Genomic DNA, 26,535 nt, shown 5'->3' with positions numbered 1-26,535 from the left:
GGCTGTGCCCCTCGCGCCGACGGAAGCGGCGGGAAGGCGGGCGGAAGCGGGCTGCGCGAGGGACTGCGGGTTAGCGCGAGGCTCCGGGTCCCTGGGCTGGCGCCGCAGATGCGAGGCGCCCGGGCATGCTCTTCCCTGCCGCCCGCCGTGCGCTCCGCTGGCTGCCGCGGCCTGGGAGCCGGGCGCTGACCCTCGCCGACATGGAGGTGGCCCTGCGAGGCGTGCGGAAGATCCTCTGCGTGGCCGAGAAGAACGACGCGGCCAAGGGCATCGCCGACCTGCTGTCCGGCGGCCGCATGCGGCGGGTGAGGAGGCCCCTGGGCGGGCGGGACGGGGACGAGCGGCCGCTGCTCCCACCGGGGGTCCCAGCCGTTGGGCCGGGGCCTCCGGGCGCCTCTTGCGACCGACGGGCGTTTAGAAACGGAGTTAACGTGTTTCTCGTTTGCTTGGAGACCTTGGGTCCGCCTTGCACGGCGGCGGATGCCAAGCGGGCCTGAGACTCGGAACCGCAGGCCACACTCCCCCGACTTGCTCTCGAGCCTGCGGGGTCCCCCCCCCCCCCGCACGCCCGGCCCTACAGTCTAGGTGCATCCGACAGGGCGACCCGCCCGAGCCCCTGTTCCGTCGCAACTAACGAATTCCGCGAGTCAGGCGAGTTGGGGATCAGGTGTGTTCTGGACACGCGGAAGGCCCAAAGGAGAGGAACGGTGAGAAAGGGTTTGGGAAGGAGGTGACACGAGGCCTCAAGAGCTGTCAGGACACTCTCAATTACAAAAGTGGATCCTGAAACGGTTTTCTGGAGATTTCCCAGAGCATGGGTGGACGTTCCCTGCTCTTTTTTCTTTCACATCGCAGGGTCCTCAGGCCTCTGCTTACCGCGGTGGATGGTAGGAACAGGAGCCGAGGTTGTGCGGGTGCTGGCTGACAGCGTCACCTCTTTTCCGGCGCTGAGTCACCTGGTGACCAGCCCCAGGCTGTGCCCATTTCTAGGGCTCCAGGTTCCTTGAGACGGGCCCGTCTACACAGAGCTAACTTGTGTATCCTTCGGGCTCTGTTTGAGTATCTCTTTTTCAGGGAAACTTTTCCTCACATCCCTCTCCCCCAGCTGGGTCAGGGCGCTCTGTGATAAGCTCACCCTGTTCTACTTGGAAGGCACCTCCCAGTTACAGTTCGACAATGTGCTGTTGAATTACTCATCTCAGTCCCCGCCACCCCTCCGTGGACGCGAAGCTCCGAGGGAAAGGGCTATGGCTATTTGGGTCATTGCTGTATCCCTGGTACCTAACACGTGTCTGGAATACAGGAGGCCCTCAATCCATATTTGTTGGATGAACATTTGAGCTCAGTCTTGAAAGTTTTACCAGGCACTGGAAACGCCATGTTCAAAGAACAACCCAGTGGCTTGAAACAGCTTGGCAAGTTCAAAAGCTGGGAGTTGGGAGTGGGCACGGTAGGGGAAGGAGCCAGTGGGCATGGCAAGCATGGCAGTTGAAGGCACATTGTGAGAGGAGTAGAGAGCCACGTGTTTTACACGTGAGTGTCAACTTTTTTTTTTTTTGAAGATGTTGGGGGTAGGAGTTTATTAATTAATTTATTTATTTTTGCTGTGTTGGGTCTTGGTTTCTGTGCCAGGGCTTTCTCTAGTTGTGGCAAGCGGGGGCCACTCTTCATCGTGGTGCGCGGGCCTCTCACTATCGCGGCCTCTCTTGTTGCAGAACACAGGCTCCAGACGCGCAGGCTCAGTAGTTGTGGCACACGGGACTAGTTGCTCCGCGACATGTGGGATCCTCCCAGACCAGGGCTCGAACCCGTGTCCTCTGCATTAGCAGGCAGATTCTCAACCACTGCGCCACCAGGGAAGCCCCTCAACTGTTTTGAAGTATACAGTTCGGCAGCGTTAATACGTTCCCAATGTTGTGCATCCGTCACCTCTGTTTAGTTCCAGGTTTTATCACACCAGGAGGAAACCCGGTAGCCATGAAGTAGTCACTCCTCATTCCCCACTTCTCCAAGCCACTGGCAGTCACTAAGCTGCTTTGTGTCCTCAAAGATTTGTGTCTGTTCTGGATATTTCACACAAAAAGATTAATACAATACGTGGCCTTTTGTGTCAGGCTTCTTTCACTTAGCATTTTTGAGATCCGTTCATGTTGTAGTATGTTAGTACTGCATTCCTTTTTACGGCTAAATAATATCCCATCGTATAGATAGATCACGTTTGGTTTATCTTTTCTTCAGTTGGTGAGCATTTGGACTGGTTCCACCTTTTGGGTCTTGTGAATAGAGCTGCTATAGACATTCATGTACAAGTTTTTACTTGAATACCTGTTCTTTGGGGTAAATGCCTAGGAGTGGAATTGCTGGGTCATAAGTTAACTATGTTTAACTTTTTGAGGAAATGCCAAACTATTTTCCACAGTGGCTGAAACGTTTTACATTCTTACCATCAGTGTTCCAGTTTCTCCACATTCTGTCAACACTTGTTCTTTTTCTTTTCTTTTTTTAATTATCACCATCCTGGGGCTTCCCTGATGGCGCAGTGGTTGAGAGTCCGCCTGCCGATGCAGGGGAAACGGGTTCGTGCCCCGGTCCGGGAAGATCCCACATGCTGTGGAGCGGCTAGGCCTGTGAGCCATGGCCGCTGAGCCTGCACATCCGGAGCCTGTGCTCCACAACGGGAGAAGCCAAAACACTGAGAGGCCCGCGTACCGAAAAAAAAAAAAAAAAAAAAAATTATCACCATCCTGGTGGGTGTGAAATATCTTGTTGTGGTTTCAGTTTGCGTTTCCCAAATGACCGATGATGCTGAGCACCTTTTCATGTGCTTTTTGGCCATTGTGTCTCCTTTGGAGAAATGTCTGTTCATGTCTTTTGCCCATTTTTGAATTGTCTTTTTATAGGTGAGCTGTGAGAGTTCTTTATATATTCAGGATACTAGGTCCTTGTTAGATATATGATTTGCAGATGTTCTCATCCTGTGGATTGTCTTCTCACTTTCTTGATAGTGTTCTTAGATGCACCGAAGTTTTTAATGTTGATGAAGTCCAGTTTATCTGTTTTTCCTTCTTTTGTTGATTATACTTTCGCTGTCATATCTAAGAAGCCATTGCCAAACTGAAGGTCATGAAGATTTGCCCCTATGTTTTCTTCTAAGAGTTTAAACTGTTATATTTGGGTCATTGATCCATTTTGAGTTAATTTTTCTATGTGGTATAAAGTAAAAATCCAGCTTCATCCTTTTACATATGAATAGCCAGTTTTTCTCAGCTCTGTTTGTTGAAAAGACTGTCCTTTTCCCATAGAATGGCCTTGGTATCCTTGTCAAAAAACAGTTGACCATAGATATTTGGGTTTATTTCTGGACTGTCAGTTCTGTCCCATTCTTCTGTATGTCTTTACTTATGCCAGTACTACACTGTTTAGATTTTCTGTAGCTTGGTAGTAAGTTGTGAAATTGAGCAGTGTGAGTCCTCCTACTTTGTTCTTCTCTTTCAAAATTTTTTGGCTACTTGGGGCCCCTTGCAGTTCCATATGAATTTGCTGTCTTAATATTAAGTCTTCCAATCTGTGAACACAGATTGTCTTTCCATTTATTTATGTCTTTAATTTTTTAACGTATTTTATTGAAGTATAGTTGATTTACAATGTGTGTTAATTTATATTGTACAGCAGAGTGACCCAGTTATAGATGTATGTACATTCTCTTTCATATTCTTTTCCGTTATGGTTTATCACAAGATATTGAATATAGTTCCCTGTGCTATACAGTAAGACCTTGTTGTTTATCCATCCTGTATATAATAGTTTGCATCTCCTAACCCCAAACTCCCAGTCCATCCCTCCCCCATCCCCATCCCCCTTGGCAACCACAAGTCTGTTCTCTGTGTCTGTGAGTCTGTTTCTGTTTCATAGATAAGTTCATTTGTGTCATATTTTAGGTTCCACATATAAATGATATCATATGGTATTTGTCTTTCTCTTTCTGACTTACTTTGCTTAGTATGATAACCTGTAGGTCCATCTGTGTAGCTGCAAATGGCATGGTTTCATTCTTTTTATGGCTGAGTATATCTTCTTTAATTTCTTTCAACAATGTGTTACAGTTTTCATTGTGCTTTTGGATGCTGTTATAAATGGAATTGTTTTAATTTGCTGTTCAGGTTGTTCATTACTGTTGGTTTTTGTGTGTTGATCTTGTATCCTGCGACTTTGCTGACTTTGTTTATTAGCACTAATAGTTTCATTGTGGCTTCTTTAGGATTTTATCTATAAGATTATGTTGACTGTGAATAGACAGTTCTACTTCTTCCTTTCCGACTTGGATGTCTTTTGTTTCTTTTCCTTGCCCAATTGCTCTGGTTAGAACTTGTAGTAATCTTGGATAGCAATGACGAAACGGACATTCTGTTTTGTTCCTGATTTTAGCGGAAAAGCTTTCAGTCTTTCAGCATTGAGTGTGATGTTAGCTGTGGTTTTTTGTAAATGCCACACTTCGCTTTATGGTGAAACCTGTTGAATTTTAATCAAATGCTTTTTCTGCATCAGTTGAGATGAGCAGTGTAGGTTTTAAGTGGATCATATTTGTGTTTTATAAAGTCATTGTGGCCACAGAGGACTTGAAGAATGAAAGACTAGAGTCCGGGAGGCAGCTGTTGGGGTTCTCCATGTGGGGGGCAAGAGGCCTGAACCCTAGGGACCCAGGAGCACTGGGTGGGAGCAGAGGGAACAGAGAGGAAGGGAATGGTGAAAGCAGTCAGGTTGTAAAAGGTGAAAGTTCACCGTGCTTTCACACGTTTTGGTCCTTCTTCCTGAAATGACATTTTCCCTCTTTTTTCCTGATGAACTCTTTACCTTTTAAAAGAAAAAATAAAGGACAACTTAAATGAACCTATTTTGTGAACTCTTTCCTCAGTGTCCTCTCCATCCATTTCCTTCTCTGTTTCCGGATGCGCTCTCATCACTCTCGACGCTGGCCGCCATCACGGGTCGAGTTCTCTAGCTGCTCATCCCTCTCTCCCGTGGTGTGTCGCTCCCTAAGACAGTGATGGGTCTGCTCATTTATGTATCCCTCACACAGGGCTTGCCTCGAATGAAGCAATCCCTACCTTTAAGGGACTTAAATTCTGTGGAGGAGCTAAGACATCCACACGCAGAGCTCAGAATCAAGTGATAGTCATTGCAGCTTTGTAATAGCAAAGAATGGAAGTAACAAGGACTAGTCATGGCAGTGGATAGCAAATAAATTGTACTTTCTTATGATAGTTAGACACCTGTTATGGAAAGGACTTTCAAACATATATACAAATATGTATACATTTGAGAGAAATTCACCAAAATATTGACACAAGATAGAATGTCTCTCTTTTTTCTTTAAGAGTAGTGCTCAAACGCTAGTAACTTCTTCAGATAGTTGAGAGGATACAAATGTGTATCAAGTAAACCAGCCCCACTGTCCACAGTGACCACTGTTAGTAACTTATAGATCTTTGAGGGCTTTATATTCAGGAGGAGAAAGCTTAAAAAAGATCCAGTAGATTCAGTGGCAGCAATGTGATCAGTCCCTACAGAGGACTTAGAGAAGATGGGGCTGCTCTGGGGTTTGGGGGAGTTTGTTTTTTTGTTTTCTTTAGTTTTAATGGTGTGGATGGCACTGGAAAGAGATCACAGAAGCTACATTCTTGGTCTGTCTACTAGATTTTCTTCTTTCGCTAGGCTCCAAAACTCTGCTGTAATTTGGGAGCAACCCATTCCCCTGAGCACCTCACCCAAGTGGTGGAATCATACATAATTGAGTACTGTCCTCAGCTGGGAACTGCGGGGAGGCAGGTTTGAAATGCCAGGAAAAACATTTCACTTCCTCAGGACCATCCATTGGTGGAGGAGGCTGCCTGGGAGAGCCCTGGCCCCGGGTCGCACACATGCTGTTAGACAGGTCATCCACTAGGAGAGGATTAGAACAGTGGTTTCCAGACTGTTCCCGGGAGACCCAGGAGACCACGGACGTGCACCTCGGGAGCCACCTGGGGCCGGACTGGGGATAGGCTGTTAGCAGAGCTCAGCCTTATTGCAGCCAGAGTGCTTGGACCGTGTTACATATCAGGGTCCATGGAAAAGCTTGTCTGGGAAGCTTCAGTGCTTTCTTAAAAAGAGGTAGAAACCCCAGTGATGCAACGATTTCTTTTCTCTGGTACTAAAAGGGCTTAACTAGCAACTGGAGTTTGTAGAGGGGAGTTTCCTTTCTTGGCAACACTAGATGAGTGAGCTCTTAAGATAAATTCCGTCTTTAAATTTGCCATTGTGCCTCGAAAAGAGCCTCATTCAGTGTTTGACACAGAAAAATTGTGTGAGGATGTTCTCGACACGATCCTTCTTGGCACTTGGAGGTTCCCCCAGTCCCACTTGGCCTGTGTCTTGTCTTCTGTGCAGCGTTGGTGTGAAACTCACATGCATAGCTACTTTTTACACCTTTGTAGAAGGTGGGATCTTCTCTGAGAGGGTTTCGTTCACACGTAAGTGCAGCTGAGGAGGAGCTTTGTAGGCTGGTTCCCAGGCCTGACTGGGGCTCATAGCGTTACTGGATTTCAGAGCCAGAGGGACCTTACAGGTAACTTTACTCAGAATAAATTGAGGTTCAGAAAGGTGAAAACTTGCCTGTGGTCACCAGTTTATTGGTGCAGTTGTATGGCCAGGAAGTAGAGAGGTGTGTGTGGAGAACGGACAAAACCGTCAAGAGACGCGTGTCCTAATCCTCTCTCTGGAGTAATTGTCATGTGATCTTGGACAAGTCCATTCTCAGCTCTAGAAAGATGTTACGTGGTGTTAGCTGATCTCAGGTCACCTTGCAGCCTAAAAGCTCTGTGGACTTGAGCATGTACATGCTTGTAACTGAGTTCGGAGGGGCCACTTCACAAATGGCTTTAGTGATTTCACCTTGTTTTAATCTATAGGAGGTACTGTTGCATTTTTAATATTCCCACTTATCAGGGATTTGCTTGATCTTTATGTGAGGAATCATTTGTCTTTTTTGTAATTTATAGATTTTCTTTTTGTTTTGTTTTGTAGAGAGAAGGACTTTCCAGATTCAATAAGATCTATGAATTTGATTATCGTCTGCGTGGCCAGGTAGGTGCTGTAGTACTTCTATCCTGTGGCTGAAGGATGCTTTCAGATCCATGCGCCATTCTGGTGTACATTCCTTGGGTTTTTAATTATGGCTAAAAAGAGCAGCTGTTTACGACAAGCCCTCTCTGAATTGCTTGTATTTTAGAATTATTTAATCAAGGAGAATTAGCCTGGCCATTGTAGAATATGTCACTGTCTTTTAAGAAAAACTATTGTTATGACCTAAAGATCACTGGTGACAGGTGAGCATTTTATAATTCATAAGGAAGCCTCTTTTTTATAAAATAGGGTCCCAATCTTAACCCTTTATAACAAAAAAGAAGCTAATTATACAATAGTTTAAATTTAAAAGGCATCATGATACCAGAATTAGAATGGTGATTGTATCGCTATAGTTTTGGCTTTGAAGAGGTATGTTTGTTTGTTTCTTCCCAATCGCCTGGTTTTGGGGTGTGTGTGTATGTGTGTGTGTGTGTGTGTGTGTTTTAATAGACTTCTTTTTAGAGCAGTTGTAGCTTCACAGCAGAATTGAGAGGAGGGCACAGAGATCTCCCTCATACCCCCTGCCCCGACACATGCACAGCTACACATCATCAGCAGCCCCCACCAGACGGTGCATTCATTACAACTGATGGGCCTACACGACACCATTGTCACCCAAAGCCCATATTTGACATTGGGGTTCACTCCGATCATGTGCATTCTGTGGGTTTGGATGACGTGTACCTATTATTATAATATCATACAGAGTATTTTCACTGCCCTAAAAATCCTCTGTGCTCTGCCTGTTCATCCTCCCTTCCCCCCACCCCCTGATGACCACTTTTTTTTCCCTTTGATAGAAGGTCCCCTCTTCTATTTGAATGATTTGGCAAAATCTAATTGCTAAAAGACTAACTTGAATTTTGTTATCATTCAGAATGTCACCATGATAATGACTTCAGTCTCAGGACACTTGCTGGCTCATGATTTCCAGATGCAGTTTCGCAAGTGGTCAGTACGATTCCTGGGGGGCGGGGGGAGCTTTCTGATTATGACAGTAAGTTGTAAAATATCACAGGAAGTGTGAGGCATGTTGGTGTTACTTTGTTACTTACAGCAGTAAGATGACTGAATCCATTGGGCTGCTGTAACGAAATACACTGGGTGGCTTATGAAGGACAGAAATGTGTTTCTTCCAGTTATGGAGGAAGGAGGTCGGAGTGCCCGCATGGTCCCTCGAGGGCCTTTTCCAGGCTGTGGCCTGCTGACCTCTCACTGTGTCCTCACATAGTGGAGGGTCTAGGGAGCTGGCCTGGGTCTCTTATAAGACCGCGAGTCCCCTTCATGAAGGCCCACGCTCAACGACCTAATCACTGGCCAAAGGCCCCACCTTCTGACACCATCACATTGGTGTTGGGATTCCAGCATGTGAATTTGCAGGGAACACAAACCATAGATACCATAGCAGTGACCTAGGATTAACTGGTTCGCTGTGAATTTTTACCATATGCTTAGAATAAACAGCCACTTTCAGGTGCGTTCCCCCAAAACACCCAGACCTTTTTTTTTTTTTTTTTTGGCTGTGCTGTATGGCTTGGGGGATCTTAGTTCCCCGACCAGCCAAGGATTGAATCCAGGCGCCGCAGTGAAAGCACCGAGTGCTAACCACTGGACCGCCCGGGAACTCTCTACCCAGACCCTTTTCATGCAGTCATTGGATTGCAGTTACCCTATTGCAGATACGTACAAAAGAGCTCCAGAATTTCTTCTTAGTGACTCCTGTTAATCGTCACGGGGAGTGCATTGCTTGTAATCCTCTGGCATTTCACAGGGGACTCTGTCTGGTGGGGATGCACCCATGAGGGCACTGGGGCAATCTTCTCCCATCGTTTGCTGAGCTAGGATTTTGTGTGTTTTCATTTCTTTTCCAGGCAGAGCTGCAATCCTCTTGTCCTCTTTGAAGCAGAAATTGAAAAGTACTGCCCAGAGAATTTTTTAGACATCAAGGTAGGATCTTTTGGAAGACATATTGAACAACCACCACCTAATGAAACCAAGTGGTTTCTGTATTTTGACTGTACTAGAATTGAAGGATAGGTTTTCCACTAAACTAAGTACCACGATTTAAAAAAATTATTCCCACCCGTTATATGAATGAGGCCATTTCAGCTAACTGGCTGAGGGACTGAGTGAGCCTTTTTATGAAGAGCGGCCGCTTGACTAAACCCTGGGAGTAAGTGTGGTTACGTCATCAGTGTCAGCTCCCCTCCCGCCCCCCTGTTGGAGGGAAGAGACTACGATCTGCAGGTGGCCATCTGACGCTGAGGCTGGTTTCTCAGGCAGTCAGCGCACCTGTCCTTGGTTCACTGCTGACTAGCAGCGCTTTTTTGGGATGAAGCTCAATTACGGGTTGATTTTTTTTTTTTTTTTAATTGAGGACATGATCAGAACCCCTAGAGCTGTAGGTGTGTTAGAGCCGAGTTTCAGGGCTCGTCAAGATGGTGTCGTCGTAATAAACCCCTGTCTTCTAGAAGCTCATGGGTGGGCAGGTGGGTCTAAGATGGGGGGCGGTACTAGTGACCTTGCCATCCTTACCACGCACGGCGGGGACAGTTTTCTCCGTGTCTCCTCACCAAGCTGGCGTTCTCCAAGAACCTCATTAATGCTGGGGCAGATCCGGTGCAGAGCTGTTGTGCGATGCTCTGCAGATCATGCTCTCACCACTCTTTCCCCACTGGGCACTTCAGAAAACTCTGGAGCAAGAGGCTCGGCAGTGCCAGGTCCTGGTGATCTGGACCGACTGTGACAGAGAAGGTGAAAACATCGGGTTTGAGATCATCCACGTGTGCAAGGCTGGTGAGTGTCTGCTCTGGGGCCACGGCACGGGCGGCACTCTGTCCTGAGTCCCTCTGCCAGGCTCACCGGCTGCAGCCCAGGGCTTGTTGTGTGTTTGGTCCAAGTTGATTGCCAGATCCTTGAGAGCAGAGACTTGATATTCTGTTTTTAAAAATTAAATATTCACGGGCTTCCCTGGTGGCACAGTAGTTAAGGATCCGCCTGCCAACGCAGGGGAGATGGGTTCGAGCCCTGGTCCGGGAAGATCCCACATGCCGTGGAGCAACTAAGCCCGTGCGCCACAACTACTGAGCCCGTGTGCCACAACTACTGAAGCCCACGTGCCTAGAGCCTGTGCTCCACAACAAGAGAAGCCACCGTAATGAGAAGCTCGTGCACCACAATGAAGAGTAGCCCCTGCTTGCCAGAACTAGAGAAAGCCGTGCGCAGCAACAAAGACCCAACAGAGCCAAAATTAATTAATTAATTAAAAAATTAAATATTACAAAGAATGTATACACCATATGTAAAGTACAAAGAATAGTTCTAGAATGTTTTTTCTGGTTTTGTTTTTTAATTGTCTATATTCCTTGTACGATGCCTAAACATTAATAACTGTTGAAGTGAGCTTAATGATTTCAAGTAACTTAGAGGAAGTGACATACAGGCCATTCTCGGGCTTCAGAGAGTGGGGGGCTGCTCTTCTCCCTAAATGCTCTTGTGTTTCAAACTATCCCAACTCCTAGGATTAAATATATCCAGTATTGGGCTTCCCTGTTGGCGCAGTGGTTGAGAGTCTGCCTGCCAATGCAGGGGACACGGGTTCGTGCCCCGGTCCGGGAGGATCCCACATGCTGCGGAGCAGCTGGGCCCGTGAGCCGTGGCCGCTGAGCCTGCGCGTCCGGAGCCTGTGCTCCGCAACGGGAGAGGCCACAGCAGTGAGAGGCCCGCGTACCGCTAAAAAAACATATATATATATATGTGTGTGTGTGTGTGTGTGTGTGTATATATATATATATATATATATATATATATATATATATTCAGTATTCACTCTCAGGGATAGTGTGCATGACCTGTGTTATATCCATAACAGGACATGAACTTCCCCCAGGACCTTTTAATTAACATCTCCCTTTTCCCTAAAGGCCCAGGAGAGCACGAGATTGACACCTTGAAAGGCTCATGGAGAGGGTTTAGCTAATGGCTGAGATGCACTTGCTTCTGTTTCTGACACCTCTCAGCCTGGTTACAGTGAGGCTTCCCTCTTAGACAACATGTCTCTGATTTAACTGAACCAGTCAAACTGGCTGCCTCGCAGCTTCATGAACTGGTTTACCCTCCGTTCACGGGGGACTTGCCCCGGTGCCCTTGTCTGTTCCGCAGTGAAGCCCAGCCTGCAGGTGCTGCGAGCCCGTTTCTCCGAGATCACCGCCCGTGCTGTCCAGGCGGCCTGTGAAAACCTGATGGAGCCCGACCGCAGAGTGAGCGACGCAGTGGACGTGAGGCAGGAGCTGGACCTGCGGATAGGTGAGGGGCGGGGCCCGGGTGGGGGGCGGGGCTCGGGCTCAGACAGCGCCGCTGGCTGTGACCTTGCATTGCACGGCCTCTCCGTCCTCTCTCCTCAGGGGCTGCCTTCACCAGGTTCCAGACCCTGCGGCTGCAGAAGATCTTTCCTGAGGTGTTGGCTGAGCAGCTGATCAGTTATGGCAGCTGCCAGTTCCCCACCCTGGGGTTCGTGGTGGAGAGGTTCAAAGCCATTCAGGCGTTTGTGCCAGAAACCTTCCACAAAATCAAAGGTGAGGCCGCTCAGGGTGCAGAAGCTGAGGGCACGTGGGGCATCCTGGGCACTAAGGGTGTGGTTTGCGTCTCTCTGCCCTTGACCCCCTCGTCACTGTGTTCAGGACCCACCTCAAGTGTCCGAGGTGGTCTCCTCTGTCTCATGGCTCTTGGCTTTCACCGTGATGGACCTTTTCCTCTGCGGGTAACGGCCTTCCTGTGTGCCCCCCACAGTGACTCACGACCATAGGGATGGCGCAGTGGAGTTCAGCTGGAAAAGGCATCGGCTCTTCAACCACACGGCTTGTCTTGTCCTCTATCAGCTGTGCATGGAGGTGAGAAGGGCTCTGAAGGTGATGATCTAGGAAAACCATCCTGTGATTTCCCAAGCCTCTCCCTCTCTGCCCCATTTCCCACCAGACTGTAGCTTTCAGTTTGCATCCAGGACATAACTTTCTGGGTGCCAGTAAGACTAGAACCCCATGAAAATAGCACTAGAAATGTGGAGGGAAAGACCTGTAGAACTTTTAGGTGAAACTGGAAATGCTAAGAAACACATAGTTAAGATCCCTCGTGAAGCAGTACACTGACACCAGAGATTGATAAGGACCAGCTGGACCAGTCCAAACCCGAGAATCCTAGAGCTGGATGGAGCTTAGATGGCGTCTGGCCCAGCTCCTTCCACTGGTCAGATGCTGAAATGCAGAGACGTGAAAGGCACAAATGAGTGAACTGGTGAATGTCATACAGTGATAACGACAGGACAGGAAAGTAGGGTAAAGGAACGGAGAAGGGCCAGGGGCAGGGAGGGACTGCTCTAGGGCTGGGGCTCTAGAAGGGCATCCCGGGGTGACTGCTGAGTGAAGGCGGGAGTGGTCAGCACTGATGGCCACGGGAGGATCGAGACCTGCTCAGGCCTCAGGCCAGTCAGCGTCTGGTCCACCCGCAGACGTCCGCTCTGCGGTGCTGCTTCCCGTCGCTCAGCACGTGATGGCCGGTTTTAACCCAGGGGCTGCACACGGTAGTACCTGAATAAAGCTCAGAGGCCTCTAGGTTCAGTGAGTCAGGGATGCTTCTTGGCTCTGGCCCCCGGCAGGTTTATTACTGACTTGGTATTGGAGAGTAATAACTTGCGCACCTGCTACAAGTCAGACGCGCTGTATGTTATGTGTTATTTATTCGGTCCTGGTGGTGCCTCTGGGGGTGGTAATGCCGACCCATGTGACAGGTGGGGAAGCTGGAGAAAGTTGAGTAACTGTGCAGACACACTCGAGCTAGTGGGGCCCGAGCTCGGACAGCTCCTGCAGACGGCGCTGCCTCCGGGTCGCCTCACCCATCCACTGTTCTCCCCTTCGGCCCTCAAGGTTACACGGTCTGCACATTTATCTGTTGAATAAAAAGACTTGCCCGTTTTCTGCCTTATCAGGATGTGGTGCAGGGAAACACGGCAGGTGGGATGCTTGGAGCTCCTTGTCCAAGAGCACCTGGTCCCCAGTCTATTTGCAGAGAGAAATTTGGATTTTGATTTGTAAACATCCTCATGAACAAATCACTTAAGTTGAGTTCTTTATCCTTTTGCATTCCCTTAAAAATGTTAGGTTGGTCTTAAGATTAGAGTTCTCCAGTTTGTATTATGTAACTTCTCCTATTTCCAGCTCTGTATTGTCGTGAATTTAAAATAACAAAACAAAACAGTAACACTGTGCATGCGTAGACAGGAAACTAAGGAGATGCTGAGGCTCTGGAGAGGGTGCCTTGGGGCTTGTGAACTTGCCCCTCAGAGCCTTACTTTGAGTGAGAAGCAGGCGCTGGTGTCCAGCACACTGTGGGCTGCAAGCTGACGTCTTGAGGAGGGGGAGCAGGGCCGCTGTGGGCAGTGCCGGGGGTGGCCAAGGAAAGCTGGGAGGATGCTCCAGCAGGTTTAAGTGGCCTCTGCTTTTCCTGGCTTTCTAGGATCCCAGGGCGACCGTGGTGGAGGTGAGGTCCAAGGCAAAAAGCAAGTGGAGGCCTCAAGCTTTGGACACTGTGGTATGTTCTTGGGGTCTGTGCCAGCCCTGAGGAGCTCTGACTTCTGCGGCTGGGGCGGGGCTTCTGCTGCGGAGGGTGGGGCCCAGTGGCAGGAAGCACCTCTTCCCAGTGCTGCACTGGAACGCTCTTAGGAGAAGCAGAAGCCCCAGAGCGCAGGCCTGCCTGACCTCTTACATCAGCTAATAAACGCAATATAACTGCTCTGTGTGGGGTTTTGGAAACGAAGGAAGAGAAATCACCCATCACCTCTCCATCTTTAGGTAATTGCTGATGTAATTTTGGTGTCTTCCTCTTTTCGGTGTCCTTATTTTTTACAGCATTACTGGAATAGCTAGTGTTTTGCACCCAAGCATTTTCTTTAACGTTTTTGCATAATGTATGTAAACATCATTTTAAATATCTACTTTATTAGCCTACCCTAGAACAGGGCTTCTGAGATTTTTTTGATCCCAAGAAGAACCACCCAACGGGACACAAGTCTGAATAAACCACATTAGGGTGTCCCTTCCCAGTCAGCACTCTGTAGGAAAATTCAGGGTGTAATTACTGTCAGGGTTGCCTCTGAAGGCTGAACATGCAGAACATGCAGAGACGGGGGGGCAGGGCATCCTTTATCACGGGGTGTGTGTGTGTGTGTATCTGCGTGTGTGTGCGTGTGCACACGCGTGGTGAGGGATGATGGGACGGGGTTACGGATTGATTGTGTACAGTAGGCGTAAGTGTTTCATCCCTCACTGGTTAATACGCTTTGACGTGTAGCCAGCAGCATTGTTGGAGGGTCACCAAGGGGAAGGGGCAGCTGGTGATCCCCCGCGAGGCTTGGAAGAATGGCGTTCATCACCCAGGGGATGTCCCCGGGGTTCAGATGGTGTCCCCAAAGTGCGGGTCTCAGACTGCTGGCATTAGAATCAATACTTTAGATGCTTGTTAAAAGCACAGATTTCCAGCCTCTGTGCTGGCCCTCCTCTCTCAGAATCCCTAGTGCTTGGGCCCAGGAATCTGCTCGTATTCCAGGTGATTCTGGCTTCTGCACATTGGAGTCTGGGAACCCCTGGGCTGGGGCCTGGCTCTGCCCAGCAGGCCCAGAAACCTTTCCGCAGCACAGCCTTTCACACAGATGTGTGAGGGCAGCTGGAGGGACGCCAGGAAGTTCTGAAGAGGAGGCGTGTGGGCGGGTTGGGGCCTGTGACCCATGCACTGTGCCTGTGCACACATCTTACAGGAGCTTGAGAAGCTGGCTTCTCGAAAGTTGAGGATAAATGCTAAAGAAACCATGAGGATTGCGGAAAAGCTCTACACTCACGGGTAAATATTAGTCCACATTGGGGAAGAGAATTTGATGCATCTTTATCAGGGTGAAATATTTTAGAAATAGAGCTTATGAGGAAACCAGACTGTCTAGATATCACCCGGCTCTCAAGTAGAGGAATTTTTTTTTTTTTTTTTTTTTTGTGGTACGCGGGCCTCTCACTGTTGTGGCCTCTCCCGTTGCGGAGCACAGGCTCCGGATGCGCAGGCTCAGCAGCCATGGCTCACGGGCCCAGCCGCTCCGCGGCATATGGGATCCTCCCAGACCGGGGCACGAACCCGTATCCCCTGCATCGGCAGGCGGACTCTCAACCACTGCGCCACCAGGGAGGCCCAAGTAGAGGAATTTTGACATTGACTTCTCTTCTCTGATGGAAAAGACATTTCAAAGTCACTTAAATCCTAAAATAACACTCCACAGAGTAAACTCAGATCCCACTCTCGACCTCTCAGCAGGCGGGGCGCCGGGGCCCCGGCAGGGCCGGGTAGCACCTTTAGGACTTGTGCGCCTGCTGTAAACCACCCTGCCTTGGGGGTCGTGAGCACCCAGCACCATCCAGGGACAGTGTGGTCCACGCTGACCCGTGTGGCAGCCACTCGCCGTAAGTGGCTGTCGAGCACGTGAAATTTGGGTTGTCCAAACTGGGATGTGCTGAGAGTGTAAACATAATGCGTTTCGAAGGCTTGTGTGAGAAAAGGATGTAAATTGTCCCAGTAATGTTTAAGTGGCTAATGGAATGTTTAAAACTACACACAGGGTCCACCTTGTAGTTCAGGGGCAGCATCGTTCTTTCTCTTCTTTAAGACAAGCCACAGAGTGTGGGCCGCTCGGGTCAGGACCGCAGGGCTTGTCCTGGGGTCGTTCTGTCCACCCGTGCTGGGGAGGTGGGGAAGTGCCCCAAGCCCCCCGGGGGCAGGAGGGCTGGGCTGGAGCAGGTGTGCCCTTGCATGTGTCCCCGACTGCCGGGAGTGACCCAACAGGGCGCCTGTTTCTCCTTACCCACGGGAGGGGGTCACATCTCAGGGCTTTCCCCAGCGTGGGTAACGTAGTTGCCTGGATCAGACAGGCTGTTGCAGGTGTCACCCGTGTTCTCAAGCTAATTTAGTCGTTTATAGACCAATTTAGCAATTTCTTGTTGTGTTTGTTTGGCTTTGTTTAGGTACATCAGCTATCCCCGAACTGAAACAAACATTTTCCCCAAAGACTTAGACCTGACAGCGCTGGTGGAGGAGCAGACCCTGGATCCACGCTGGGGGCCCTTCGCCCGGAGCATTCTAGAGCGGGGCGGCCCCACTCCACGCAACGGGAACAAGTCTGACCAAGCTCACCCTCCCATCCACCCCACCAAGTACACGGACAGCCTGCAGGTTGGTTTCCCTGGCTGTGCTGCCGCCAGAACCCGCAAGGAGGTCAGGGGTCAGGGCTGGGCTTTGAATCCAGTCTGCAGGCTCTGCCTTTAGGAGCTAAGTGGTTTCGAAATTTCCATCTCAGCAGAGAGGTCGTGTCAACATCCTCCTCTCACAGTCTGTGCCTGGCTTCCCGAGAGACCCCCATGGGCGCTCTGCTCCATCCAGCCCCCGCCCCCGCACTCTGTCCCCTCCCTCTGCTGCTGCCCTGACCCTGACCACAAACCAGGTGGCCTCTTCCCTGAGCCCGTGCTCGGCCCCCACCCTTCTCCCAAGACTGGGCAGGTTTCCGTCACCTTCCCGAAACTTCACCGCCACCCTCCGGCCGCACTCCGGGCTGGGGGCTTTCTCACCCAGCGCCTAGAGCCTGTAACACGGGCCAGCCGTGCTCTCAGCCAGGCACACGCTCCAGGGGCCACGGCTGCTTAGGCCTGTTTGGTGGCTGCAGGCTTATTGTTTTGTTCTTCCTTTAATAACACACGTTCTTTCTGATTCTGAAAGCCATACATGTTTATTTTAGACAGTTCACAAAATGAAAAAGATTATAAGGAAGTAAAAAATTGCCTGTAATCTCACCACTTCCTGAGAACCACGTTTTTTTCCTCTGTGTGTATATAATTCTTACAATTAAATTATAACCTTAAATAGCTTTGTAAACTAATATTTTCCATTTTATATTGCGAGCATTTCCCCATAGGCTGAATTTTTTTTTTTTTTTTTTGCGGTACGCGGGCTTCTCACTGTTGTGGCCTTTCCCGTCGCGGAGCACAGGCTCTGGACACGCAGGCTCAGCGGACATGACCCATGGGCCCAGCCGCTCCGCGGCATGTGGGATCCTCCCGGACCGGGGCACGAACCCGCGTCCCCTGCATCAGCAGGTGGACTCTCAACCACTGCGCCACCAGGGAAGCCCCTAGGCTAAAATATTTTAACGTATGATATATAATGATTGCATAGAGGTACTGTATTTTGCTAGATCTGTTTTTAAAGGATAACCTACTGCAGTTAACATTTGTACAATAGATATTTACGTGGATGTCACATTTCCTTTGAAGACATTCTTAGAAGGAGAATTTTGGGATATGAGTATGAACGTCTTACAGGCTTCTGATAGAGGGGGCTTCACTATGTCCTTGGTTACCGAAAGGGTGGAGGATCACCATCAGCCCTGTGCTCATAGGTCTGAGGCTGCCGGCACATCTTTAGTCTGTGTGTCCTACATACACTGGGCCTCTTGGAAACTGGATGCTTTCGCTTTGGTTTCTGCTCTTACTGGGTTTACATCAGAGGAGTTGCTTTCCAGTCTTGATGGCAAAGGGACTCCACTTATGAAGTTTATCGGCCTAAACCCACAAGCAGCGAGGGATTTGCCTACACTGCACGTGGGCACGGGGCTGCAGGAGCTGCGCTCTGTTGTGTGTGGAGCTTTGGGCTGGAAGGTAGCACCAGCCAGACTGAACTGCCGGCAGCGTCTAGAGGGACTAAGACTCCTCTTCTCCCCACAGGGGGACGAGCAGCGACTGTACGAGCTCATAGTCCGCCACTTCCTGGCCTGCTGCTCCCAGGATGCCCAGGGCCAGGAGACCACCGTGGAGATTGACATCGCACAGGAGCGCTTCGTGGCCCACGGCCTCATGATCCTGGCCCGAAACTATCTGGACGTGTACCCCTACGATCGCTGGAGTGACAAGGTGACACAGTGGGGAGGGGAGACCGTCGTGTTCCCGGCCCCCACACCATGTGACAGAGTGCGGTTTGTGCCTGGGCGCGGGGCAGGGGTCTGACCACCACATCTGCTGCCCTCTGTAGACCCTCCCTGTCTACAGTCGAGGCTCCTGCTTTCAGCCCAGCACCGTGGAGATGGTGGACGGGGAGACCAGTCCACCCCAGCTGCTCACTGAGGCCGACCTTATTGCCCTCATGGAGAAGCACGGCATCGGTAAGTAGCTTGTCGTCATGGTAACCAGCGGCTCTTGCCCTCTCATGGCTGCGGGGCCCAATTCTCTGATCTTCACCACAGGTCTAACGAGGGGGCTGTGTTCTCCTCCCCACTTTGTAGCTAAAGGGAAGCTTAAGAGCAGTTAAGAGCTTGCCTCAGGTCACAAAGTGTGTGAGCTGTGAACACCTGGGTCCAGATAACTCTACAGTCAGCACCCTGCGCCATCCACGTAGGGACACAGGTGTTTCCCATCACTCGGGAGTCTCACCTGGGACACGCTGACTGGTATTTTTGGCCAACACAGGAATTTGTTGTTTTTGTTGTATTCTTAACAAGGCACTAACATTTAAAACTGCCAGGATTCACGTAAACACTCTTTGGAAGCATCGGGAGGTCTGGCAGCCTTGAGTGGTGGCTGTTTTCTGTCGCTCACGCTTGGCTTCGCTCACCTGGTTGGCAAGTGCTGGGCCCTTCAGAGTCTGAGTCTGCCACCCGCCCTTTGCCATGGGTGGCCGTTTGCTTAGCTTCTGTTAAAGCATTTCCCATAATTGTTTAAGAATCAGAAGTTGGATTTAAAAAAAAAAAAAACTGGGCCAGAATTGTTTTTCCCAATAAGTCCTGTGGCCCAAGCTTTGCAGATGGGTCCCTTGTGACTGATCTGCTTCCCCCCTCAGTTTTCACCACTGCTCTGCAATCTCAAGGATTACCTCTGGCAGCTAAGTCCAGAAGGGCCAGCACCATAGGGCAGGGGGGAGCATGTGGAGGGGCGGCCCCCAGGCACAGCCGCCTCACTGCAGAGTGAGTTTTGTGCCCCTACCTGGAGCCCACTGGCCATCACTGTGCTACCCAGAAAGCTTGTGGGTTTAGGTACAAGTAGAGGTAGTTCACCCACCATAATTTGTTTATAAAAACTTTGGCCCACAAGAGCTGACCTTGGCCTAGACCCTGGGGACACAGTAATGAGGCCTGGTCCTTCCCTTCAAGGGCTCATGCAGCAGGAGAAATAAACCCAACCAAAACATTAGATGCATCGGGAGGGGTTCTGCAGGGACCTCAGAACCTCGTGGTGAGAACTCGTGCTGAATGAAGGCAGGGCCTGAGGAAGGACGCGGGGACCAGCAGGCACATGCTGCAGGGGGAGGTTCTGGAAGGCAAGGCCGGAAAGATGATTTAAGCCCGACTCTGCGGGGCCTGGACACCGGGCTCAGGGGCTCGGATGTGCCTGAGGTCAGCAGAGAGCCGCCTGAGATTTCTAAGAAGGGAGCTCACAGACCTACATTGAAACTGGTAACAGCATTATTGAGACATTCACACACCAAATTCACACACCGTTCCCGTTCCACTGAGCTCAGAGGCACAGTCCCATGTTCAGTAGATTCATGGAATTGTGCAGCCGTGGCCACGGTCCATTTCAGAGCATTTTCATCACCTCAGAAGCCCCATGCCCGTTAGCTGTCCCCCTCCCCTGCAGCCCCCGCCCTCGTCTTTCTGCCGCAGCGGATGTGCCTGTCCTAGACATTTCTTATCAATGAACAACATAGTGTGTGGCCTTCTGTACCTGGCATCCCATGTTGCCTGCTCTGCGGGCTCGTCCACGTAGTGTGTCTCAGTGCTTCATTCCTTTTCACCACCAAACCTCTTCTGTCGTGTGGATGGACCACATTTCGTTTATCCATTCATCAGCTTACGGACGTTTGGGTTGTTTCTAGTTTTTGGTTACTGTGAATACTGCTGCTGTGAATATTTGTGTAGAGGTTCTTGTGTGGACACGTTTCAGTTCTCTTGGGTACATCCCTGTTGCAGAATTGCTGGGTCATATGGTGACTCTGTGTTTAACACTTTGAGGATCCTCCAGACTGTTTTCCACAGTGGCTGCACCATCTTACAATCCATGCAAGGGTCAGGGGTTTCACCAACATTTGCCACTATCTGTGTTTTGGGTTGTACCTGTCCCAGTGAGAGTGAAGTGGTATTTCTTTGTGGTTTTGATTTGCATTTCATTGGTGGCAGAGCTACATTTCAGAAGATCCCCTTGGTTGTGGCATAGAGAGTGGGTTGGGTGAAGGAAGAGACCAGCAGCCAGGAGACAGGGGACGTTGTAATGATGTGGACAAGTGATGTGGGCTCTGACACATGGCGGGGGGAGGGGGGCTTACAGAGGGATTTCCAAGCTGGACTTGACAGCTTGAGTGAGTGGACGTGAGGGAGAGGAGGTTGCTGTTGTGGTTTCCACGTGGCCGGCTCTGAGTGGAGGTGTGCCACCTGCAACAGGAAGTCCAGGCAGAGGAGGGAGGCTGCGTGGGGGTGGGGTGTAGCTTAGCCTGAGTGACAAGCATGGTCTGCAGGTACCGACGCGACGCACGCGGAGCATATTGAGACCATCAAGGCCCGGATGTACGTCGGGCTCACGCCAGACAAGCGCTTTCTCCCCGGGCACCTGGGCATGGGGCTTGTGGAAGGTGAGGAGCCAGGGGCTCGAGGTTGGACGGAGGGCGGGGTGTCACTGAAGCCCCGCGGGTGTGTCCGAGCCACATGATGCTGCCCTTGTTCACAGGCTATGACTCCATGGGCTACGAGATGTCCAAGCCTGACCTGCGGGCCGAGCTGGAGGCTGACCTGAAGCTCATCTGTGAGGGGAAGAAGGACAAACTCGTGGTCCTGCAGCAGCAGGTGCAGAAGTACAAGCAGGTCTTCATCGAAGCCATGGCCAAAGCCCAGAGGTGAGTACGGGCCTGCTGTCCCGTGCAAGCCCGCTCAGCCCCGGTGACGGCACGCCCCAGATGCCGCTGTTCCCGCCAGGCAGCTCACCCTCGCCGGTGGCCGCGGCCCCTCCAGGCTTTCCTCCCGGGTTTGGCTGGTTCCTGATGCAGAGCCTTGCCAGTCTGGAGACCGTAACCAGAAAAACCTGGTCCAGTTTCTCTGGGCTGTTGGCTTTGGAAACGCCCTTTCCATCCTGTCCTGAGTTAGCAGGCAGCACAGCCTCGTGGGTGGGTTCACCGGGTGCTGGTGTGCACCCCGCTGTTCTCTAGGGCACTGGGAGGTGGCTGTAATAAGTAGCGTGTGTGTATTCTGTTAGAAGTAACACGTTTCCTAACCCCGTACCAATTTTGAAAAGCATGCGCTAGTTTAAACTTGACTCCAGACCCACATTCAGGGGTGTGTGCGTGGCCGGGCCGTCTTGTTTGCTTGCTGTGGGGCCAGTGGCGAGGTGGAAGCGCCTGCCTGCGGCTGGATCCCTCCCGGGAGCCGCGGGTCAGAGGAGCCGGCCGCTTGGCCAGCACGGCACCCTGTGCCTGGTGTTCCGCGTCAGGCCTGTGGCTGACTGGCCGGCTCCCCGGGTCATGCATGCGGTGAGCACGCAAGAACGCGGTAAATACTCTGCTGGTTCAATACTCTGCTGGTTCTTCAGGTTGGACGAGGCCTTGGCCCAGTACTTCGGGGCAGGGGCGGAGCTGGCCCAGCAAGAAGCCATCTTCCCAGCTGTTCCAGAGCCCGTCAGGAAGTGCCCACAGTGCGGCAAGGACATGGTCCTGAAGACCAGGAAGAACGGCGGGTCAGTGCCCAGCTGTGCCTTCCCCTCCCTGCCCCGCCCCACCCCCCACCCCCACCCCACCCCTGCAGCCCAGCACCGGACGCTGTGCAGGGCCTATCCTTTTGTTCCCACGTTGCTATTTAGATGCAGGCCTGCTTCACCAGCCCCTGGACGGGGCGTCGGGGCTGGAATGGTGGCCCTGGGGGTGTGAGGCCCTGTGGGAATGGGCGGGGGGGGGTGGCTGGTGAGGGCGGGGCTTGTCCCCTGGGGATGGATGGTGCTCACCCTGTGTGTGCACAGCGATGCAGACCCCACTGGTTGCTGACCCACTGAGCCCGTTTTCCTTCTCACAAAGCTGCGGGGAGGGTGAGGATCGGATTCTCTGCAGCATGTGCAGCCTGGGCAGGTGTCCAGGCTGCCGGAGGCCTAGGCGGACTCAGGGAGCATCCAGGGGCCGGCGGGGCCCTGCCGTGGTCTGGGCGCTGGCAGCGGCTTGGTTGTTTTTAAGCAGAAAGAGGCGACAGCAGTGTGACTGTGGGGATGTCAGGGACATAAACGCAGGCTGGTTTTCCTGTCACGCAGTGTCAGTGACCACCGTGTCTTCCAGGACCACGAGTGTCCCACGTCATCAGCTGGAGCTGTCTCCGGCATCTCTTGCGTGACCCCGGCCCTCACTCCCCAGGTTCTACCTCAGCTGCACGGGGTTCCCGGAATGTCGCTCGGCCGTGTGGTTCCCGGACAGTGTGCTGGAGGCCAGCAGGGACGGGAGCGTGTGTCCGGTGTGTCAGCCACACCCCGTTTACAGGTGAGCTGGGGGCCGAGGCACCTGCAGGATGGGCACAGGGTGGCATCCCTGGGGGCCTGCGTTCCTTGGCACCTCCTGGAGGAGCCCGGCCTCTCCCCGCCTCTCCCACTGTGGGCTGACGGGGACGCTGAGAGGGGCGGTCTCCTCCAGAAAGCCCCAGGCCCGTGCCTAGGGCTGGTCCTCAGACCTTTGGTCATGGGACCCCTTACACTCTCAGAAATCGCGGAGGAACCCAGAGAGCTTCCGGTGTGAGTTAATGTTTATAAAGATTCTACCACATTTTCAATTAAAGTGGAGGAGGCATCGTTTAAAATGTTTATTAACGTGTTTGTAACATGCATTGCATACTAACATAAGTGAACATGTTTTTAGGATAAAATGTACTTATTTTCAAAGCAAAAAAAACGAGAGGAAGATCATTGTTTTCCATTTTTGCCAGTTTAACGGTCTGGCTTAATAGGAGATGGTAGGGTTCTCGGCTCTCCATCTCCAGTCAGTCTGCTGAGTTTACTGTGTGTTTCGGAGCTTCTGGAAAACCCTGACGCATGCACACAGGAGAAGGAGAGCCAAGCCCGCGTGCGTCCTCGTGCCGCTACCAAGTAGCGTGCCCTCACGCTGAGAGGCCCTGGGCCACGCTGAACCGGGGCACGGGGAGGTGCACCTTCCAGAGGCTCCTGGGTTTGGGCGGGTGACGGGTCTTAGAGCTCATCTCCCTCCTGCTTTGCGTGCTTGTGCGACCGCAGGGGCCGGGCTGGCTGTGCCTTGCGTGGCTTTCCTAGGTGGGGTAGGCACAGCCCTGTGTGGACCAAGAAGACTCTGGCACCCAGTAGTTAACGTGTTTTCTCATCTTCTGCCTTACTAGGTTGAAGTTCAAGTTTAAGCGAGGCAGCCTTCCCCCAACCATGCCACTGGAATTTGTCGGCTGCGTTGGTGGATGTGACGAGACCCTGAGGGAGATCTTGGACCTCAGGTTTTCACGGGGGCCCACCCGAGCTGGCCAGCCAGTCAGCCAGCCCTCCGGCCACCTGCAGGCCAGGCAGTCACTGGACAGAATGGGCAGCAGCCAGCACGGCCACCCCCAGCCTCCTGCCACCAGGCCCTCGAAGGCTCTGGCCAGGACTCTGCCCCTGCCCGCCGCCGAGGGTGAAGGCAATTCCGTGACCTGCAACTGTGGCCGGGAGGCCCTGCTGCTCACCGTCCGGAAGGAGGGGCCCAACCAGGGCCGCCAGTTCTACAGGTGCAGCGGCGGCGGCTGCAGCTTCTTCCTCTGGGCCGACAGCGGCCACCCGGAAGCAGGGGGGCCTCCCTCCGAGGTGCCCAGACCCCCAGGCGGCTCACTGGGACGCCCGCCGGGCTCAGGGAAGCCCCTGGGCGGGCCCGGAAACCCTGGCGATGGTGGCGGTGGCACGTGCTGCCTGTGCAGCCAGCCCGCTGTCACGCGCACTGTGCAGAAGGACGGGCCCAACAAGGGGCGCCAGTTCCACACGTGTGCCAAGCCCCGGGAGCAGCAGTGTGGCTTCTTCCAGTGGGTGGACGAGAACGTGGCCCCAGGTGAGGGGGCACGCGGGGCCTGCCTGAGGGGGGCAGGGCCGGTGGGGTGGGGGTACGGGTTGCCTTGCTCCCCCTCCCCACTCAGTCACACCTGCAAGGTCACGGACAGCTTGCTGTGTGCCCAGCGCCGCGCCGTTGTGTCTGTGTCTTCTCTCACTTTCATCGGGTGGCGGTTGTGATCGCGACTCACAGGAGAGGAGGGCGAGGCCCAGACGGGTGGCGGGACCTGTCGGGGTCACACGGCGACACAGCCCAGGCCTGGGTCGTGGGTCCGCCTGCTCCTGTAGCCCTGCGCTCCTCCCGCCTTTGTAAACCTGGCGGGCTCTGTATCGGAGCCTCATCCTGTAAGACGGAGGCCCTGGCCCTGATGTCTAGTTCCTGCCCTGGTTACACAGCTTGGGTTGGCGCCCCACGGATGGGTGTGGGGAGGACCGCCGCCGGACGCTGGGTCAAGGTAGATGACGCACCTGAAAGCACCTGGCCCCTCCAGGACACACAGAAGCCTGGTCACGTGTCTAAGGGAGCCTGGCAGGAGCTTTCTCTTGGGGCCCACCTGTGTAACCTTGAACCATTTGGTGCGGCTTCTCAGCCTGTTTCCTCCGTAAGATGAGCACCTGCCTACCTTTCTAGGGTCTCTGTTAGCCTGAAGCTGTGACTCTAGCACACGTGCGGCAGGTCTGCACACACACGGAGAACCCAGAGGCTTGGGGCAGGTGGAGGCTGGAGACGCTAGTGCCGTGCGGGACGTTGTCCTTCGGTGCACACGGCAGACGCACAAGGGCTCCCGGTGGGCGGAGGTGGTGTCTGATCTCTGGCCGCCTGGTCATTTGTCCTGGGTAATGGGGCGGCCAGTTCTTGAAGGACTGGAAGGGTCCAGAGCTCAGGCTCTGCACGCGCTCAGGGGGCTGCTTGCTTGGTCCCTGCTTCTGCGTGTGAGGTGACACAGGCCCCCTCACCAGGGCTGGGGCTCTGCCATCCACACTCATTCCTCCCCTCGCTCTCTCTGCAGGGACCTTTGGAGGCCCCCACTGGGCAGGAGCCAGAGGAGGAAGCCAGGGGCCGGAGGCCAGAAACAAAAGGGCCCGGGCTGGTTCCTCGGACGCAGGGTCCACGGCCAAGAAACCCCGGAAGTGCAGCCTTTGCCACCAGCCTGGACACACCCGTCCCTTCTGTCCTCAGAACAGATGAGGGCAGGGTAGGGCCAAGGGGGCCACTGCCTCCACCTGCTGCTTTTGTCTCGGGAAACGAGCTGTTTCTCCAGGGCCAGGTGGCCCTGCGCTGCCAGGGCGGCTTTGAGGAAAGTGGCTGCTCTTAGAGTGTGGCCTGTGTTCTAAGGAGTCCGGGTCCGGACCGCTCTCTCCAGAAGGCCACGCCTGGTGGACAGTGGCCCTGTGCCTGGGGCTCAGGAACAGCCATGGCCACAGCTGAGAAGCCATGGAGGGCTTCTCAGACTGCGCAGACTTTCGTCAGGGCTTTTTCTGCTTAGTAGTAGCACGGCCTGATACTACTGGCTGGGTCAGCTCTGCGATCCACAGGGGCTGTGCCGTCAGCGCCCTAGCGGGAATCAGCCCGGCCCTTGAGGGGCCTCCCTCCACAGACGTCCTGAGAAACGGTAGGATGGCAGGGAGTTCTCTGTTCAGAAGTTGTGTCTACAGAAGGTTTATCCCTCTTTATCTCGAAGCTGCTGTGGCCAGGACACCCCACAGCTCGTGTGCCTCAATAAAGGATTCTACCCCTTGACCCTGGCGGGTGATGGTGTAGCGTCTGGTTAGAGTTGGCAGGCGTGACAGGTACTTGCAGGACCCCGGGCAGTGCCTGGGTCCTCTGGCCTCCGTGGCCTCCCCCGGCCGTACTGCTGTCCTCTGGGGCAGAGAAGAGCCGCTGGTACAAGATTCCGACGCTTCCCATCTCCACACCCTGCAGAGGTCGCCGTGTGCCTTGCCCGCCTCCTGAGATCCTTGGGAGCCGAGCAGAAGCAGGTTGGCTTAGTTCCGTGGTTTAGACAGCAAGCTGGAGGACCGGCTGCCAGAGTCACACTGCTAGTGAAGAACTGAAGTGTCCTTAGGTCTTGGGACTCCCAGCCCCAATCCCTTCACTCAGACCAGTCCTTGTGCCCTGGCTGGATGGTGGGATGCCCGGAATTGCCCCTGGAGCATCCGGACAGTGGGTGTGGGCCGGCCCCGCAGCCCAGTCTACTTTGTGGTTTTACGTGTACCGGACATTTCATATAAATGGAACCATGCGGCA

At 52.6% G+C, this 26,535-nt stretch overlaps 1 protein-coding gene across 1 annotated transcript; it reads left to right on the top strand.

Annotated features, from left to right (window-relative positions):
- Positions 1-125: 125 nt before the first annotated feature.
- On the top strand, positions 126-26,535 carry TOP3A (DNA topoisomerase III alpha; the record flags this gene model as incomplete). Its single annotated transcript, XM_079724967.1, has 19 exons — positions 126-305; positions 7,063-7,122; positions 8,042-8,119; positions 9,040-9,111; positions 9,852-9,960; positions 11,326-11,469; positions 11,568-11,738; positions 11,953-12,053; positions 13,672-13,746; positions 14,969-15,051; positions 16,215-16,422; positions 17,967-18,152; positions 18,271-18,400; positions 20,746-20,859; positions 20,955-21,120; positions 21,810-21,953; positions 22,615-22,737; positions 23,600-24,288; positions 25,298-26,535. 19 exons carry the CDS (start codon positions 126-128, stop codon positions 25,474-25,476), a joined length of 3,012 nt encoding a protein of 1,003 aa, XP_079581093.1. The 3' UTR covers positions 25,477-26,535.

The sequence above is a fragment of the Hyperoodon ampullatus genome (genome assembly GCF_949752795.1).
Source record: "Hyperoodon ampullatus genome assembly, chromosome: 19".
Lineage (NCBI taxonomy): Eukaryota > Metazoa > Chordata > Mammalia > Artiodactyla > Ziphiidae > Hyperoodon > Hyperoodon ampullatus.
The sequence above is the reverse complement of the archived record's forward strand: the minus strand, read 5'-3'. Positions and strand labels throughout refer to the sequence as shown.